General features: G+C 41.5%; 1 protein-coding gene across 1 annotated transcript in view; it reads left to right on the top strand.

Annotated features, from left to right (window-relative positions):
* Positions 1-5,532: 5,532 nt before the first annotated feature.
* LOC125492228 (cysteine-rich receptor-like protein kinase 10) overlaps positions 5,533-17,986 on the top strand; it is a 29,931-nt gene continuing 17,477 nt past the window's right edge. The window contains exons 1-6 of the mRNA XM_048634272.2: positions 5,533-6,484; positions 6,642-6,763; positions 7,226-7,436; positions 8,253-8,490; positions 8,637-8,787; positions 8,967-9,297. Of these exons, the coding sequence (XP_048490229.1) occupies positions 5,599-6,484; positions 6,642-6,763; positions 7,226-7,436; positions 8,253-8,490; positions 8,637-8,787; positions 8,967-9,266 (1,908 nt within the window). The 5' untranslated portion in view covers positions 5,533-5,598 and the 3' untranslated portion in view covers positions 9,267-9,297. The remainder of the gene's footprint in view (positions 6,485-6,641; positions 6,764-7,225; positions 7,437-8,252; positions 8,491-8,636; positions 8,788-8,966; positions 9,298-17,986) is intronic.

Raw genomic sequence — 17,986 nt, 5'->3', positions numbered from 1 at the left:
CTTTTTTTTTTTGGATGCAATGAGTTCTGTTGTTTTTTTTTTAGAAACATTGAACTTAGAGCCTGTTCTCCCCAACTTATTTTCAGTTCAGTTCAGTTCAGTTCAGTTCAGTTCAGTTTAGTTCAGTTGAGTTCAGTTCAGCTGAGTTCAGCTCAAATCAGTTTAGTTCAGTTCAGCTCAGTTTAGTTCAGCTCAGTTCAGTTTAGCTCCATTCTTTTATAACCATTTTGTTAAATATTATTATTATATTGATATAATTTATTTTACTAATTACTCTTATTATTATTATTTTATTAATTTTATTATGCACTTTAATCATGCCTCTATTTCAATATTATTATACAATTTGATCTTTGAATCTATATCCATATAATTTACAATGAGTTTGATATTTAAATGCATGTTTAAATATCTAAAAAGGAGTGTTTTAAAACTATTATTATTTTTCAAAGGTTATCCCTTGAGCGAGTTATATTATTTATGCCTTCATATGGCTAAATTTATAAGTAGTACTATTCTTTTTAAGGGAGGGTTAATTCAGAAGGATTTTTATTACATATATGATTTTTTATGATCGCAATTATCAAGACGCAACTGCTTGTTATTTATTAGCAAGAACGATAGATATTATATCATTTACCAAGGTACTTTTTGTATAAGTAATGTGGACACGGTAGTAACCCCTCATAATAGACTCATTAAGGAATACTAATCTTGGGGGTGTGCTTACTTTAGGAAAGGTACCTAGGCAAGGGAAAATGATTTCTATCAAGGTTATATACTTTATATTATACAAGTAGTATCAAGTATCCAGAAAGGTTTTTCGAAATTAAATATTTCAAATGTAAAATTAAATAAAGTGTTCAATATTCCGCATATACATGTACTCAGTATTTTACGGACATGCTTTTATTTGTTTTGTTTTATGGCTTTGTCCCTGTGATGGAACCTATTTTGGCGAGCAGATTTTACTGGTTGATATGATGCATACTTCGTGTGGGTGAGCTAGTGACGAATCATAATTAGTCAACAAGTTGTTATTTTATTTTCTATATTTCCATTGTTATATAGTTGTACAATAAAGTTATATTAATAAAGAGAAGTTATTTAAGTTATTTTTGCTGCATTAGTTATAGTTCAGTTAGTAGTTAATATTAAAGCCTTTAACATTAGCACGTGACGGTAGTACTCTCATGTTTCTCAATAAAATGTGCTTTTTAAAAAGAGAGAATTTTGGGGGTGTTACACTCTACCACCCATTGCGGGTATGATTTTAATCCACATCTCCACCCCACTTAGTTGGGGATGGGGTGAGTCTCCTACTTGACCTGTCCCACTACCGTTAGTACTTGTACATGTTTCTAAACTTGAAAAAATATAAGCTATTTAAATTCAATCCGTCTTGTGTGGACCCGGTTCACATTAAAAATAGTGTGGAACAGGCTTAGACACGTGCCCCACTACAAACTAGTCACTCTCGCTTTTCAAAATCCGCGTGATTTTTTTTTTTTTTTTGATAAGTGTAATATTATTAATGCTCAAACACCATACAACCAATACTCTCTAGGCCAAGCAAACCAACTAGGTTGGACCCTTAAGCCTAGAGAAGTAACAAAGACTATCCATTACAGACTTACAAACCAATTTTGATCAACCCTAGTAACCTTTTGAGGCATAACAGCAACAACTCGCTGCTTAACAGTTTGTTTGAGACTAACAAATACATGCCTAGGATTTGGAATAGATTGGTCCCAATAAGCTTTGTTCCTGCATTGCCATGTGAAGTAAATTGCAGCAGCAAGGCTAGCATACCACACATTCCTCTTGAACTTAGTCCTCTGACTATGATGTATTCATTGCTGCAAACGAACCAAATCAGTAGATCTACTAGTAATTCCCATCCACTGTTTAACTTCACTCAGAAACCTTCTACTAAAATCACACTGAAAAAATAAGTGAGCATGAGACTCAACTTCAATGTCACATATGCTGCATGTATTTGAATTGCTAACACCAAACTGAGCTAGTTTTTCCTTTGTGCATAGTCTGGTCTGTATAGCTAGCCAGGATATTAACCTGTGCTTTGGAGTGTTGATCCTATTCCAAACCATGTGATCCCAATGAACATGCTCCAGTTCTTGCTGCTCCATCATCTTGAGGTATACTTTTTTTGTAGAGTAAGTACTCATTGAGTAAAACTCTTCCCTACTGAAGTACTGCTGTAATGTGTGTTTTGTTGCACATATTTGTCTCCAATACCAGCTGCCACTGGTTCTTGGAGAGTAATCCCACCAATCTGCATCCATCAGGTACACAGCTTGGATCCATTTCACCCAGAGATTCTCAGCATGTTATGCCACACACCAAACATACTTCCCCATACTAGCTACATTCCAAACATGAATATTTCTAAACCGAAGCCCACCATGTGCTTTGCTTCTACAAGTTTTTTCCCAAGCAATGTAGCCTGACTTGGTTGTATAGGTATTCCCAGACCAAAGAAAGGCTCTGCATATTCTTTCTATGCTGTGTAGAACTTGCTTTGGAAGCAGAAACACCTGAGCCCAGCAAACATGTAGGCTCATAAGAACAGAATTAATCAACTGCACCCTTCCTATATAGGAAAGATGTCTTGAGCTCCACATCTTGATCCTAGCAGCCATCTTCTCAACTAAGATTTCACATTGGCTATTAGAAATCTTTTTTGAACATATAGGGACTCCCAAATATCTGAAAGGAAGATAACTTCTTTGCAACCCTGACACATGAGTAATCCTTTGAATCTCCTCTTCATTCATAGCACAACAGTAAAACTCAGACTTCCCCACATTGGCTTTCAAACCAGATGTGTCAGAGAAAAGTTTGAAAGCTTGCAATAACAAATATATAGATGGAAAATCCCCTTTACTACATAGAATAAGATCATCTGCAAAGCAAAGATGAGTGAGATTAAGGCTTTGACACTTAGGGTGAAAATGAAATTGCTCCAGTTGGCTCATCTTCCCTAGCACCCTAGACAGGTACTCCATACAAATGACAAACAGTAGAGGAGACATTGGGTCTCCCTGTCTTAGACCTCATGTAGAGCCAAAATAACCTTTCATGACTCCATTAATCATCAAGGAGAATTTAGGTGTTGTAACACATTCCATAATCAACTCTATGAAATGATTAGGGAACCCTAAGTGAATGACCATCTCATGTAAAAACATCCAATCCACAGTATCATAGGCTTTTTGAAGGCCAAGTTTGATTAAACAACTAGGTTTAGCTGATTTCCTACCATAGTGTTTAACCATATCTTGCACAACCATAATATTATGCACAATATATCTTCCATGAACAAACCCTCCCTGATTCTCAGCAATGATGTCAGGAAGTACCCCTCTCAATCTATTGCAGATAATTTTAGTTATACATTTATACAGAACATTACAGCATGAGATAGACCTGAAATCACTTACAGTGGTAGGGCATTTACTCTTAGGGATGAGAGTAATCACTGTAGAGTTCAGCTCCTTGAGCAACTTCTTATGAGTGAAAAAATCCAAGATTGCAGCAATTACTTCATTACCAACTAACTCCCAGTTATCTCTGTGAAAATGGGCCCCAAATCCGTCTGGCCCAGGTGCTTTATTGCCAGGGATAGAGAACATAGCAGCCTTCACTTCCTATGCTGTATAGGGAGCATTCAGAATTCTTCTATGCTCTTCAGTGATCATAGGACCATTCTGAACAATTTGCTGTAACACATGTCTCCTATTAACATGATTAGTACTCAACAACTTCTGATAATAGTCAATGAAAGCCTCTTCCACCCCTTTTGCATTATCCTTCCACACACCATGAGCATCAGTAATAGCATAGCTGATTCTGAACCCTTCTAGCTCTAATACTCTGATGAAAAACAACAGTGTTTTCATCTCCATGCTTAATCCATTCAAGCTTTGCCTTTTGTTTAAGGTATTCTGTGTAAATTTGATGCTTGACTTGATATTGCTTAGTAGCAATCTGCTCAGCCTCTGAATATGCAAGCTGCCCTGGGTGGTTGTGCATTTCCACCTGTGCATCTATCATTGCATGATAGGCTATACTATCATCTACCTGGACATCATGAAACCCTACCTTATTTAGGTTTTTCAGAGCAGCTTTAACTAGCTTCAACTTCTGAACAACAACAAACATCTTTGTTCCTTCAACTCTTTTATTCCACTGATCCTTTTGATTATGCTATCATATTAAGGAGAATGCCTCCACATAGTGTAATACTTAAAAGGTTTTTTACCACTATCACCTCTAGGATAGACAGTCAACAAGGCAGGTGAATGATCAAAGTCACCTTCAGGCATGAAGCTCACTTCTGCTGTTGGAAATACCTCATGCCATGCCATGTTACTAAGTGCTCTATCTATTTTAGAGAACACTCTATTATACCCCTGCTGCTTATTATTCCAAGTGAAGAAACACCCTCAGCTTTTCGAATCATCTAAGCCACAACCAGCACACCAGTTATTCATAGGCATCATCTCCTGAGCCCTGACAACAACACCTATCCTTTCATTAGGATATCTCTCACACAATTAAAATCACCCATGATTAGCCATGGGTCAATAGTATAGAGTTGAGCTAAGTCATGCCATAAAACTTCTTTCTCCCCACATTGATTTTGTTTATCTTCAATAAGATTCTCTCGTCCTTAAATTTTAACAAAAATAGTTGTTCAGAACAAACATACACTATATCGTGTCAAAATACACTATCATGTCAAACACTATAACGATCGATTATGATAATTCTGTGTAATATACAAATAAACTACACTATAACATTTCAAAATACACTATATTATGTCAAAACACACTATATCATGCAACACTATCATGTCAAAAAACACAGCAAAACACTATCATGTCAAAATACACTATATCATTTCAAAATACACTATATCATGTCAATATACATGAACATGCAACACTATCATGTCAAAAAATTCAGCTGAACACTATGATTTTAAAATACACTATATCATTTTAAATACACTATATTATTTCAAAATACACTATATTATTTTAAAAATACACTATCAGGAGAGTGAAGTTATTAGAGGAGAGAGAAGTTATCAGGAGAGAGAAAGGAGCGGAAGACTGAACGCGGCAAAAACGGAAAGTTGTAATCATTAAAACTCACGTGAGATGGATAAGGTGTATAGTAAGTTAGTGTGTACCGGGTTCATATTAGTTTTTTATTTAAATTGGTGCTCTAAGAAGATGAGTGGAAAAAGATTGTGGTATATTGTTTAGAGAGAAAAAGTTAGAAAGAAGTGAGATGACTTTTCTTTAAGATCATCAATAATTATGCTCCTAGAAGTCCAGTCTGTTTGTTAAACTTATCATTCTGTTGTGATGCTATTTTCTTCTATCATACGTCTTATGTGGTTGAATATTGACTTCACTACTTTTTTATATTTTTATTTATCGGAGAGGTTGAACGAGATGGTCCGTCTAACAATATACATTAGCTTTTAATGCATAATAACCTCTCTAATTAGGAAGCGTTTCAAGAATAATTATTGATTTCACATTCAGAAATTGAATTGATATGGCTTCTCCTTCATTGACCTTTGCATTTTTTCTTTCCTTGATTAACTTCCCTTGCTTGATCAATGCCCAACAACGTTACGCTGCAGATATTTGCACTGTAAATGACAGCTCCTCTTCTATTCTTGGGTACAATTGCAGCGGCGTAAACACAACTTGCGAATCTTTTTTAATCTACAGAGCACAACCTTCATACAATACCATCTCTTCTATTGCTTCTCTTTTATCTGCCAACGCATCTCAGATGTCCGAGATCAACAACATATCGGAAAACGTAACAATGCAAACAAACAACGAGGTGATCGTTCCTGTGACGTGCTCCTGTGCAGATCGGTTCCACCAAGTTAACACGAGTTATGTTGTTCAAAACAATGACAGTTACTACTTGATTGCTAACAACACGTTTGAAGGTTTAACAACTTGTAATGCGATCAGAACGCAAAAAGTAAGTCCAAATATAGAAAACATTTACCCTAATGAAAGGCTTACTATACCTTTAAGGTGTGCTTGTCCCACAAGAAGCCAAGTTAACGATGGAGTTAGATACCTTATGAGCTTTGTGATTGAAAGGGGCGATAGTGTTGCTTCAATTGCTATTAATTTTGAGGCCGATGTTGGTCAAACGTTCGAGGCTAACGGATTTTCCGAGGATGATAATGTCATACAACCTTTCACAACCCTTCTTGTTCCACTACGAAACCCACCTACCACAACTATTCTAGTTCCATCGCAAAACCCACCAAATGGTTCGCTGAACAATACAGAAAACGGCAGAAGTTCAACCCATATTGCTGTAGCGATCAGTGTTCCGATCGTCGTTGCAATCTTGGTCCTCTTTGGTGTCGGCTTTTGTATCTATTATCACAAGGGTAAAAAGCCCTCCCAAGGTAAATTAGCATATTTGCGTTCAAGATGTATATTTCGCCAATTTAAGTAGTCTCAGACTTTCAGTTTATTTTTGGCTAGTAATGCCAAACAGAGCCAAACAAATAGTATTTGACAACATTTTGGGAAACTAAACTGTTTTTATGCCTCACATTGTAGATACAGAAGAGTTCATTGAAGCAGAGTCATTAAAGTTTGACTTCAAGGTTATAAGAACTGCAACAGATGACTTTTCCCAACGTAATAAACTCGGCCAAGGTGGATTTGGTGGGGTTTACAAGGTATGCTCTTGTAATTACTTACATTTATCAATCCTTCTAGCTACTTCCTCCTCATAACATAATGATACTCCCAGCTTTGATTTTAAATATCTCTAATTATGTACTACTTCCTCCATTTCTAAATAAGTGCAATATTTGCATAGTGTTTACTATTCACAGTTTAAACTTTAATTAGCTTTGGTGATTTACATTTTAGGAAAAACATAGTTATGTGGGATCTTGTTAGATTCGTCTGAATGTGAATTTTTTTAATATCAACCTTTTATAATTTTTACTTATTGATAATTGAAGATATTAATGATTAAAATAATGCATTGGCAAACGTGAAAACAAAAAGTGTTGCACTTATTTAGAAAGGGAGGAAGTATATGATAAAATCATCAAAAAAATTATATTGAGACGAGAACCTCTGGAAAATTACTATTAAAGAGAAGAAATACAATATTAATGCCCCGTTTTTAGGGAAAACTTCAAAATGGACAAGAAGTAGCGGTGAAAAGGTTGTCAACGAACTCAGGGCAAGGAATTGAAGAGTTCAAGACAGAGGTTCTATTACTTGAAAAGCTACAACATAACAATCTGGTCAAACTCTTGGGATATTGTGTACATGGAGAAGAGAAGTTGCTTGTGTACGAACTCTTGCCTAATTCAAGCCTTGACAAAGTCTTGTTAGGTATTTTTCAATGATATTACAACATTTTAATCATCATCATTATCTATAAGTAGTAAAATATAAAAATTCACCTATCCGAAGTCATTTATAAAATTTGATTTTCATGGTATTCATCACCTATCTTGCTTTGACAATTCTAAACTTTATGTCTTTATCTATCTATGAAGAAAAAATTTCAATATGTATTTTTGTGAAGAAACGAATTAACAACATCTTATATGACTATATTTTATTGGTCAAAATTAATTAACCGATTTGGTACATATTAATTTTTACACTTTGACCGGCAAATTTTTTTGAAGCTTTATTTGACTTTTTATGTTATATTTGACATTTGATAGTGATATATTTGAAATTGTATTTTGTGGATTGTGAGGCCTCAACTTTCTGAAGGATACACGTAAGAGTGTTTCTTTTTTTTTTTTTTTTTTTTTTTTTTTTTTTTTATCAATGTTTGGATCCTTAAAAAATAACGAGAAAAATTATTAGATTTTTGAGACCTTGTCATTCTTTGAAAAATCTAGACATGTTAACCTGAAGTAAATTAGAAAAATTGTGACTAAATGTATCAAAGACATAGTGCCTTATAAATAAGCACTAGCAGTAAATTTGTAATAGTGAGGTAATAATGAATTCACAAGTAAACTCTCCCTTTGTATCTCCATATTATTACTTTCAATCAACAACTACAACAAACATCAACTTCATTTTGATAAAATTATAAAGCCCACTACATTCCTATTACATAATTTCGATCAATGACTAGTGTTACATAGCTATAATTAACATTCTAATTTTGTGAAATATATATTACAGATAGAATTAGACAGCCATCACTAGGGTGGGAGACCCGGTACAATATCTTATTAGGAACTGCAAGAGGACTTTTATATCTTCACGAAGACTCAAGATTGAAGATTATCCACCGAGATCTTAAAATGAGTAACATTCTATTGGACGAAAATATGAATGCAAAAATCGCAGATTTTGGATTGGCCAGACTTGTTGGACGAGATCAAATTCAGGCTGATACTAGTAAGATTGATGGAACATAGTAAGTACATTCCTTTTATGTTATGAAACTTGCGAAAATTATTTTGATTATTATGTTAAAGCACTCAGCTTAGCAATTTATTTAGGTTTACAGAAATTTAGTTATCTCATAATGTATCTAAAGCTTCTAGTTCTACCTATGAACAGCGGATATATGGCTCCTGAGTATGCTTTGACGGGGCGCTTCTCAATTATGTCAGACGTCTATAGTTTTGGAGTAATAGCTCTAGAAATTGTAAGTGGCCGTATGTGTAGCTCAACAACCTTCCCTTATGAGGATGAAAGTTTATGCCAACGAGTAAGTCCAATTGAAACAATCTAGTTGTTTGTATTAGGGTAAAGTTTGACAATGGTCTTTTTATAGTGATCAATCTACATTCTAGTAGCAATTATATAATAGTCAATTATGTTACACTATAAAAAATAATAAAGTATATACAAAATGGTAGGCTAAATGGGATATGATGAATGATGTAGGCATGGAGGCTATGGAAGGACGATGCAATTTTAGACTTGGTCGATCCAAGACTTAATGGAATCTTCTTAAGCGATGAAGTGACAAGATGCATACACATTGGTTTGCTTTGCATCCAAGAGAACGCAAACAAAAGGCCAATGATGGCTGTTATTGTCTCAGCCCTCAATGGCCATCATGTGGTCCTTCCGGAACCAGAACCACCTCAACTTGGTCCACCAACAATTATCCAATACCGGCCAGAATCGTCCATTAAATTTGCCAAAAATAATGATGACTTTACAGATATTCATCCTCGGTAGACAAACTCACAACGGAGGGCACAAGCTTTAAGTATGTTTTTATTTTATTATGGAGTATCAAGTATTCTATGTTTTTATTTTATTATGGAGTATCAAGTATTCTTAAGACATTATTAGAGTTATTGATAGCCAAATGTGTGTCATGAAGAACATGAAGATCGAAGTTTATAAACTAACATAGAATAGGAGATGCTTCTTTTTGCCTTGCTACTTGTCATACAGGAACGGGAGCTATCTGTAAAGATTGATAGTTTTTAGAGTAGAGAGGAGATTGAATAAAATATGGAGAAGTTTTGCATTAAACTTTCTCAATTAATCTCAATACATAAGTACCTTTTATAGGATTACAATAAAAAGTAACTAACCTAAAAGTTAGTGACACTACTAAGTAGTGGAAAACATGTCATATACCGTATCCTCCATAACTACTATTCACTAATCGCATTTTAATTATAAAATAAAGTACCCACTAACTTACTACTAGCCACTAATCTAAATTGTTAGGAAAATCATTTGACTACTTTTGGAGCATAATCCAACACACCCCCTTGCTCCAAAAGTTGTAACATCTATTTATAACATTCTATTTTGTGTCATGTTGAACCCACTTTGTCAACATTTCAATATGTTGATGCACATTATCACCAACTTAACATTTTTGATGCACTTCTCACCAACGTTATATTTTTGGAGCACATCTCTCCGCATGACCTTGTGAAGCACTTCTCTTCACCACGACTTTGTGAAGCACTTCTCTTCACCACTTTGCATATAATCACAAATGATTTTATTTTCAACCACTCTTGCCATGGTGGGTTTGCCCTATATTTTTTCTCACTCGTAAAACAAAAGATGGCCTGCAATGGCTTACTTCTTACTCCCTCTCCTTCTCTCTTTTTTGGCCTCCAAGGATCTAATCTAAAGCTTTGATACCATGATAGTTTTTAGAGTAGAGAGGAGACCGAATAAAATATGGAGAAGTTTTGCATTAAACTTTCTCAATTAATCTCAATACAATAATTGCCTTTTATAGGATTACAATAAAAAGTAACTAACCTAAAAGTTAGTGACACTACTAAGTAGTGGAAAACATGTCATATACCGTATCCTCGATAACTACTATTCACTAATCGTATTTTAATTATAAAATAAATTACCCACTAACTTACTACTAGCCACTAATCCAAATTGTTAGGAAAATCATTTGACTACTTTTGGAGCATAATCCAACAAAGATATATAGTTCAGGTAAAAGGATATTAAAGGGATATATTGGAATGTTGTGAGCAATGAAGCTAATCTGTATGAAATTACAGCCATTATGGAAGCTTTAAAATGGCTCGGCATGAAGGGTTGTGACGATTGCATAATGTTATCAGATTATATGGTTGTAGTGGCAAAAATCAACTGAGAAGCAAAAATAAAAGTCAGGTACACTAACGCGACGAATGGTATGTGTTTATGTCTAGAAATTAAGGTTAATGATCTGTGTTGAGCAAGTCCTTAAGTCTGAGCAGGGCTGGTTATCAGTTCACCGGAAACCTGCGAAACACAGAAAAACTACCCCGGGGGTTGTTCCGGGATCACCCCTCCGACGCTCAAGTCAGTTGATGATTGAGGTAGAGAGAGAGTCTAGAGTGAGAAACTCAAGTTAGTTAGGTGAGTATTCAATACCTTGGCATTGATGGGACAAGAGGTATTTATAGTGGTGAGAACTTCTAGAAAGTGGTGTGCTGGACATGACAGCTCACTTGGGGATTGATGATATCTTTTTGAAAGGATGATTCTGGTGGGACCCATGAAGCCTGAATGGACCCACGGTGCTTAGGTGGCGGCGCCACATGGCATGATATTCTTGGAAGGGTTTAATGGGCCCAAACATTTAGCCCCACGCAAGGAAGGGGCAGAAGAACCGTCTGACCGGGTGAAGCCCCTTGGTGGCGTAAATTCCTCTCATCTGACCGACCTCCATAAAGAAGACCAGAGGGGGACCTGGTCGGGTATGCGCCGACCAGGTCTATAACCAGTGGGATCTCTTGAACCGACCTCCAAGAAGGGAGATTAGAGGGAGACCAGGTCGGGCTAATGCCGACCAAGACCGGTTTGACCGACCAGGGTCTTTGACGGGCAGATCGGTTCGGCCGAAGGCTAAGGAGCTTGACGGACCGACCGGGTTTTCGAGGAGAGGACCGGGTCGGCCGAGAGGCTAAAGAGTCTGTTTGCTGACCGACCAGGTCTTTGAAGCATCGACCAGGTCGGCTGAGAGGCTGAGCCCCATGATAGGCCGACCAGGTCTTTGAAGCAGGGACTAGGTCAATTGGGAGGCTGAGTCCCATGATTGACCAACCAGGCCTTTGAAGCATGGACCAGGTCGGCTGAGAGGCTGAGCCTCATGATTGACCGACCAGGTCTTTGATGCAGGGACCAGGTCGGCTGAGAGGCTGAGCCCCATGATAGGTCGACCAGGTCTTTGAAGCAGGGACCAGGTCGGCTGGGAGGCTGAGTCCCATGATTGACCGACTAGGTCTTTGAAGTAGGGACCAGGTCGGCTGAGGGGCTAAAAAGCCCTTTGACTGACCGACCAGGTTGTCGAAGAGAGGACCAGGTCGGCTGAGGGGCTAAAAAGGCCCTTTGATTGACCGACCAGGTTGTTGAGGAGAGGACCAGGTCGGCTGAGGGGCTAAAAAGCCCTTTGACTGACCGACTGGGTTCTGGATTGACGGGCGCAGCTCGGACAAAACAAGCCCTGGAGAGGCCGACCAGGTGTTCCCTAGCACTTAGTGAATTTGGCTAAGTGAAGGGAGCAAGCAGAGACCTGGTCGGACAAAGGGTGATGGAGCCCCAACTTGACCGACCGGGTTTTGGATTGACGGGCACTGCTCGGACAGGGGCTAACAAGCCCTGGAGAGGCCGACCAGGTTTTCCCTAGCGCTTAGTGAATTTGGCTAAGTGAAGGGAGCAAGTAGAGACCTGGTCGGACAAAGGGTGATGGAGCCCCAACTTGACCGACCGGGTTCTGGATTGACGGGCGCTGCTCGGACAGGGGCTAACATGCCCTGGAGAGGCCGACCGGATGTTCTCTAGCACTTGGTAAATTTTGGCAAAGTGAAGTTTGGGATTCTGCTCGGACAGGGGCTAACATGCCCGAGGAGAATGCCGTTAGGACCGAGCGGGTAGCTTTGAGCTGTAAACCAATGGTTTGCCACATGGCATTTCTCAGCTGGGTAGTTGAGCTGGATGGGACTTTCTGGAAATTTTGACGTTTCATCTTCCATGGGCCATGTGGAGGCATTTGATAGGTTTGTGAGGGGACGCAACCCGAGGCACGCTTATATATTGGTACGGAGAGGAGAGAGAAATCGTTTGTGCAAACTTCCTTCAAAATTCCCAAACTTTCTCTGTCTAAAAGCTCTCACTTCTCTCTAAGTTCCCGAGCAATTTCTCCGATTTCCGTCGTCCGACCAGGTACGCTCTTGCTTTTTTAGTTTATTTCCCTTTCTTTTTAATAACCTCGGCCGACTCCCTTGCCTATACAATAATGGGAGAATCATCCGAGTCGGTTACACCTCCGACCTCACCTCCCTACAATAGATTCGAGGAGGTGAGGGTATGGGAATAACGCTGGTGTCAACCGTAATAAGTTGCCCCGACCCCTCGGCCGTCCCCGACGTGGTTCTGCTCCCAAGCCCCTCATCGTCAGTGGAGGAAGAGGTCGAGGGCGCTGTTCCCTTCCCCTGGGAGGTGTCCCTGGCCTTTCCTTCAAAAGCTAGCTACTTAGACAAATATATTGATGATGGTGTAGTGAGGGTGACCATGTCGGATGGTGAAGAAGAAGTGTCAACCTCGGGCCGACCAGAGTTTCCAGATCCGGATCCGAAGGGAGGACCTGGGTCTAAGTTTCCTCTCCCTGCGTTGATGAAGGCAATCCTTGACGACCCGAGGGGGCAGGCTGCGAGGTTCCATATTAGAGACACCTACATGCTTGTCCGACCGGAAGCCTATCAAACTGTTCTTACTCCTCCTCCGGGCTGCACCGCTGTGTATTATAAGTCTATGGAGATGGGGCTCCGATTTCCATTAACCCCCTTTGTGAAGGATCTTCTCAATGCCTACAATTTGTGCATAAGTCAAATCTCTCCGAACTCCTGGGGAGGAATCATTGCTGTTCAGACCCTATGCGCCATGCTGAGCGTCCGACCAACCATCACATTATGGCGCAATATGTTCAAGTTGGTCGAAATGTCGGCCGGAGATAACGGCCCAGGTTGGTGGTATTTTCAAGCCCGACAGGGTTACAAGGTGGTGCTCGACTTGCCTACGTCTCAAAAAGGCTTTAGGAGAGAGTTCGCCTTCGTATTTTTTGGAGGGGACTGGGGGATCCGCACAGTCCGACCGGATGTCGAGCCCAACCACGAGCTTAACTTCAGGGTTCCTGAGATGTCCGAGGAAGAAGCCATTGCGGCTATATACATGCAGACTGAAGCCCAAATTGTTCAAGGGGGAGAAGTCTATGTAGCTAGCAATTGGATACCGAGCTGCCGCCTGTTCAAGAGCGAGCACTTGCTGTCGGCGGTCGGGCTAAGCCGGACATTCCCCCGGGGTAATTGGCCGAGGGGTTGTTTACATGTTTTTTGTTTACGTCTATATACTTCCTGAGATGTCCGAGGAAGAAGCCATTGCGGCTATATACTTGCTGTTTACAGCTTGCTCTTTGTCACGTCTCTTTGAATCCGACCCAGATATGGCCGAAAAACTTAACTATGCTGCAATGAGGGCGGCTCAGCTGAAGGCCGAGCTGAAAGCTAAGAAGATAGGCATTCCCAAGAGCCCCAAGGTAGGTTTCTGCTTCTAACCGAGTACCATTGCTCTATACTTCGACCTGACTCTGATTTTTGCAGGATCCTTCGAAGCCTAAGGCCTCGAAGAAGAGGAAAGAACGGGACCCTGAGAAGGTGGCCAAGACTGCCAAGGCCTTAGCCAAGGACCAAGCTGAAAAGGCCAAAAAGGCCAAGTCTATACAGGTTAACAGCCCTCGTCCGGAGGAGAAGGCAGACAAGTCCGAGGGGACTCGCATTTCTGTCCATTCGGAGGACTTCCGACCAGTTCGGAGCCCTCAATACACGCCGGCCACCCCTCGCGGCCCTCATGACGATCCGGAGGAGCTTAGCCTTGCCCTGGCTAAGCCCTTTGCTGAACTGGATGTCCACGGTCTCGACACCCGTTGAACCAATGCGGTCGAGTGCTTGTACAGCGCTCCCGATCGAGAGTACATTGCCCAGACCAGCGGCCCGGAAGAGACGAACGACCTGTTCCGCAGCTGGGTTGAGGTGAGCTCCTTTTTGCTTGACTTTGTGGATTTAGCTTAAGTTCTACGCTGACCGTTTATTTTTTATCCAGTTCTCCGCTCGGTTGGTTAATGTGGCCAGGAAAAAGGTCCACCTAGCCGACAAGGTGTCCGACTTGGAAGCTAAGGGCAAAAAACATTTCACCGCGCTCCATGTTGTCGAGCAAGCCTAGAGGGTAGCCGAGGCCGATCTTGCCAACGCTAAGCGCTGCATCGCTCGCGACCAGGATGACTTCAAGGCCGAGCGAGCCTAGTAGGATGTGGCCAAGCAGAAGCTTATCAAGGAGAAGGACGAGGCCGTGATCGCCAAGGCGGCTGCTGAAGCCCATGTTGCGGAGGCGCAGAACAAAATTACTGAGCTGCAATTCCAGCTTGCTGAACTGGAAAAGGCTCCCAAAACCGAGGATCAGTGGTTTGTGGGTTGGAAGGAGACCAAGGCTTGTGCTGACTTTGTTAACAAGGTCGGCTCTACTGCCCAGAAAATGGGAGTGGATGACGCCCTCAAGCGGATGAAGGCGGCCTTGGCCAGATCACATCCCTCCCTTCCCTGGTCCGAGGTGAAGGGAAGCTATGATGCCCTTCTGAAGGAGGAGGACCAGGCCCTGCTCGCCGAGCTGCATATCGCTCTGTCGGATGAGGACGATGATGATGAAGATGATGGCGATGAGGCGGAGGTTGCTGAGGAACAGGGCCAAGGGGTGGCCAGGTCCGAGGAGCATCATGGAAGCACTAATGATCAAACCGACCCCCCTGCAGCTTAGGCCCTTTATGTATTTTTGTTTTTCTTTTTGCTCTTAACCTTGGTAGTACCAGGGTTTTAGGATGTAATATTTTCTTAACTCCAATGAAATTCTTATTTTTATTTTATCCGAGCACCTTTTATGTTTGTCAGTTGCAATTTGCTTATTCCCAAATATTGTTTCTCGAACTGGTTAAGTTTTGCCTGATAGCGTTGGTCGGATTTAACTCGAACAACTTGCAATTGAAACTGGTTAAGTTTCGAATGATAGAGTTGGTCGGGTTAAATTCGAATAATTGAAACTGGCTAAGTTTGATTGGAACTTGCAAATGACTGGTTAAGTCTTTTTATAACTTGGAAAATTGACTGGTTAAGTCTTACAATTTCGACCTGGACTGGTCCGAGTGACTACATGCCATACTTGGCCAGTACCTCGGCTATATGACCCTAATTGCAATTGACACTATACATAGTATTTCTTTAGATTGTCCAGATTCCATGGCCGAGCAAGTGGTATGCCTTCAGGATTCTCGAGCTGGAATGTACCAGGCTTGATTACCTTGGTGACTTTGTAAGGACCATCCCAGTTAGCCCCCAGCTTGCCTTTAAGATGTGAGAGCCCTGTTGCTTCGACCTTTCTGACCACCCAATCTCCGAGCTGGATTGGCCTTGTCTTGACACGGCGGTTGAATTGTCGAGTTACTCTTTGTTTGTAGCGGATCAACCTTAGTAAGGCGTTGCCCCTTGTTTCCGGGAGCAGATCGAGGTTGACAGGCTTTTCTTCTTCGTTTTGCTCGGGATCATAGAAGGTGATCCGAGGTGACGGGATGTCGACCTCTACTGGTAGTACTGCCTCACTACCATATACTAACCCGAACGGGGAATGTCCCGTTGCTTCCTTAGTAGTCGTCCGAGCAGACCACAAAACTCCAGGCAGGTCGTCCACCCAAGCTCCTTTTGCAGCGTCGAGGGATTTTTTGATCCCTTTGAGCACTATCTTGTTGGCAGCTTCTGCTTGACCATTGGTTTGTGGTCGGGAAACAGCGGAGAACCTGGTCTGTATTCCAAAACGAGCACAGTATTCCCGTGTTGGTCCGCTGTTGAATTGCCGACCATTGTCCGATACCAAAGCTCGGGGTACACCAAACCTTGTGATTATGTTCCTCCAAATGAATGCTTGGACTTGTTTGTCGGTGATGGAGGCGAGGGGTTCGGCTTCTGTCCACTTAGTGAAATAGTCTATGGCCACTATTAAGAACTTCCGCTGACCAGATGCTGGTGGGAACGGGCCGAGCAAGTCCATGCCCCATTTGTCAAATGGCAAAACTACTTGAATGGAGTTAAGGGGGGTAGCTGGGGATCTGGGAATATCCAAATGGATCTGGCATGATGGGCATCTCTTCACCAATTCTTGTGCATCTGCCTTGAGGGTAGGCCAGTAGTAGCCAGCTCTTAAAGCTTTTCCAGCTATGGTTCTCCCCCCTTGATGACTGCTACACGTCCCTTGGTGTATTTCCCTTAGGATATAATTTCCTTCTTCAGGGGTTACACACTTCAGCAGTGGGTGCGTGTATGACTTCTTGTAGAGCTGCTCGTCATGCCATAAGAACCAACCTGCTGGTGTTTAATCCTTTCGGATTCTTTGGTATCGGCTGGGAGGACTCCGTCCCTTAAGTATCCGACCACCTCATCCATCCAAGTGGACGTTCGGTCCAAGACCAACTGTTCCTTTGCATTTATGCTGGGCTGGCGAAGTACCTCCCACATGATAGTCCGAGGGGATGACCCCTCGCCGAGCTAGCCATACGAGCCAGAGCGTCGGCTTGTTGATTCTCCGACCTGGGTATGTGGCTGATATGGAAATGGGAGAGTTTTTTGATGAACTCTTGTGCCTTGGCCAGATACATTCTCATATTATCCTCCTTGGCCTCGTACTCTCCCGAGACCTGACCCACTATCAGCTGGGAGTCTGATCGGGCCTCGATAGCAGTAGCTCCCGCTAGAATGCAGAGCTGAAGTCCTAGGATGAGAGCTTCATACTCTGCCTCATTGTTCGATCCTAGGAATTCGAACTTGATTTGAGTACTAATCCCGCTCCACATCCCGACTTGGTGGAAGAACCATCCACATACAGTTCCCACTCTTCGTTTTGGTCGACTGGGGGTCGAGTTGTGCATTCAGTTATGAAGTCTGCCAAGGCTTGAGCTTTTATGGCCCTTCTGGGCTCATATTCCAGGCCGAAATCAGCCAACTGGTCAGCCCAATCCGTCATCCGACTGGAGTGGTTCCTGCTCTCTATAACCTTGCGGAGCGGTTGTCCGGTAAGGACATTGATTTGATGGGCCTGAAAGTAGGGTTTCAGCTTTCTGCTAGCCATGACGAGGGCGAAGACCATCTTCTCCACCTCACTATATTTTGCTTCTGCCCCTCGAAAGGCATGGCTTATGAAATAGACCGGGTGTTGTGTCCCTTCCCTTTCGGCTACCAGAACGGCACTTAGGGCGTATTCAGATACGGCCAAGTACACAAACAATGTTTCCCCCGGCAAGGGGGACATGAGGTTGGGGAGAGTTGATAGATGAAGTTTGAGGGAGGTGAAGGCTTGCTCAGCCTCTTCGTCGTAAGTGAACTCTGTTC

The sequence above is a fragment of the Beta vulgaris genome, chromosome 8, assembly GCF_026745355.1.
Source record: "Beta vulgaris subsp. vulgaris cultivar EL10 chromosome 8, EL10.2, whole genome shotgun sequence".
Classification (NCBI taxonomy): Eukaryota; Viridiplantae; Streptophyta; class Magnoliopsida; order Caryophyllales; family Amaranthaceae; genus Beta; species Beta vulgaris.
This window is presented reverse-complemented; position numbering and strand designations above follow the sequence as displayed.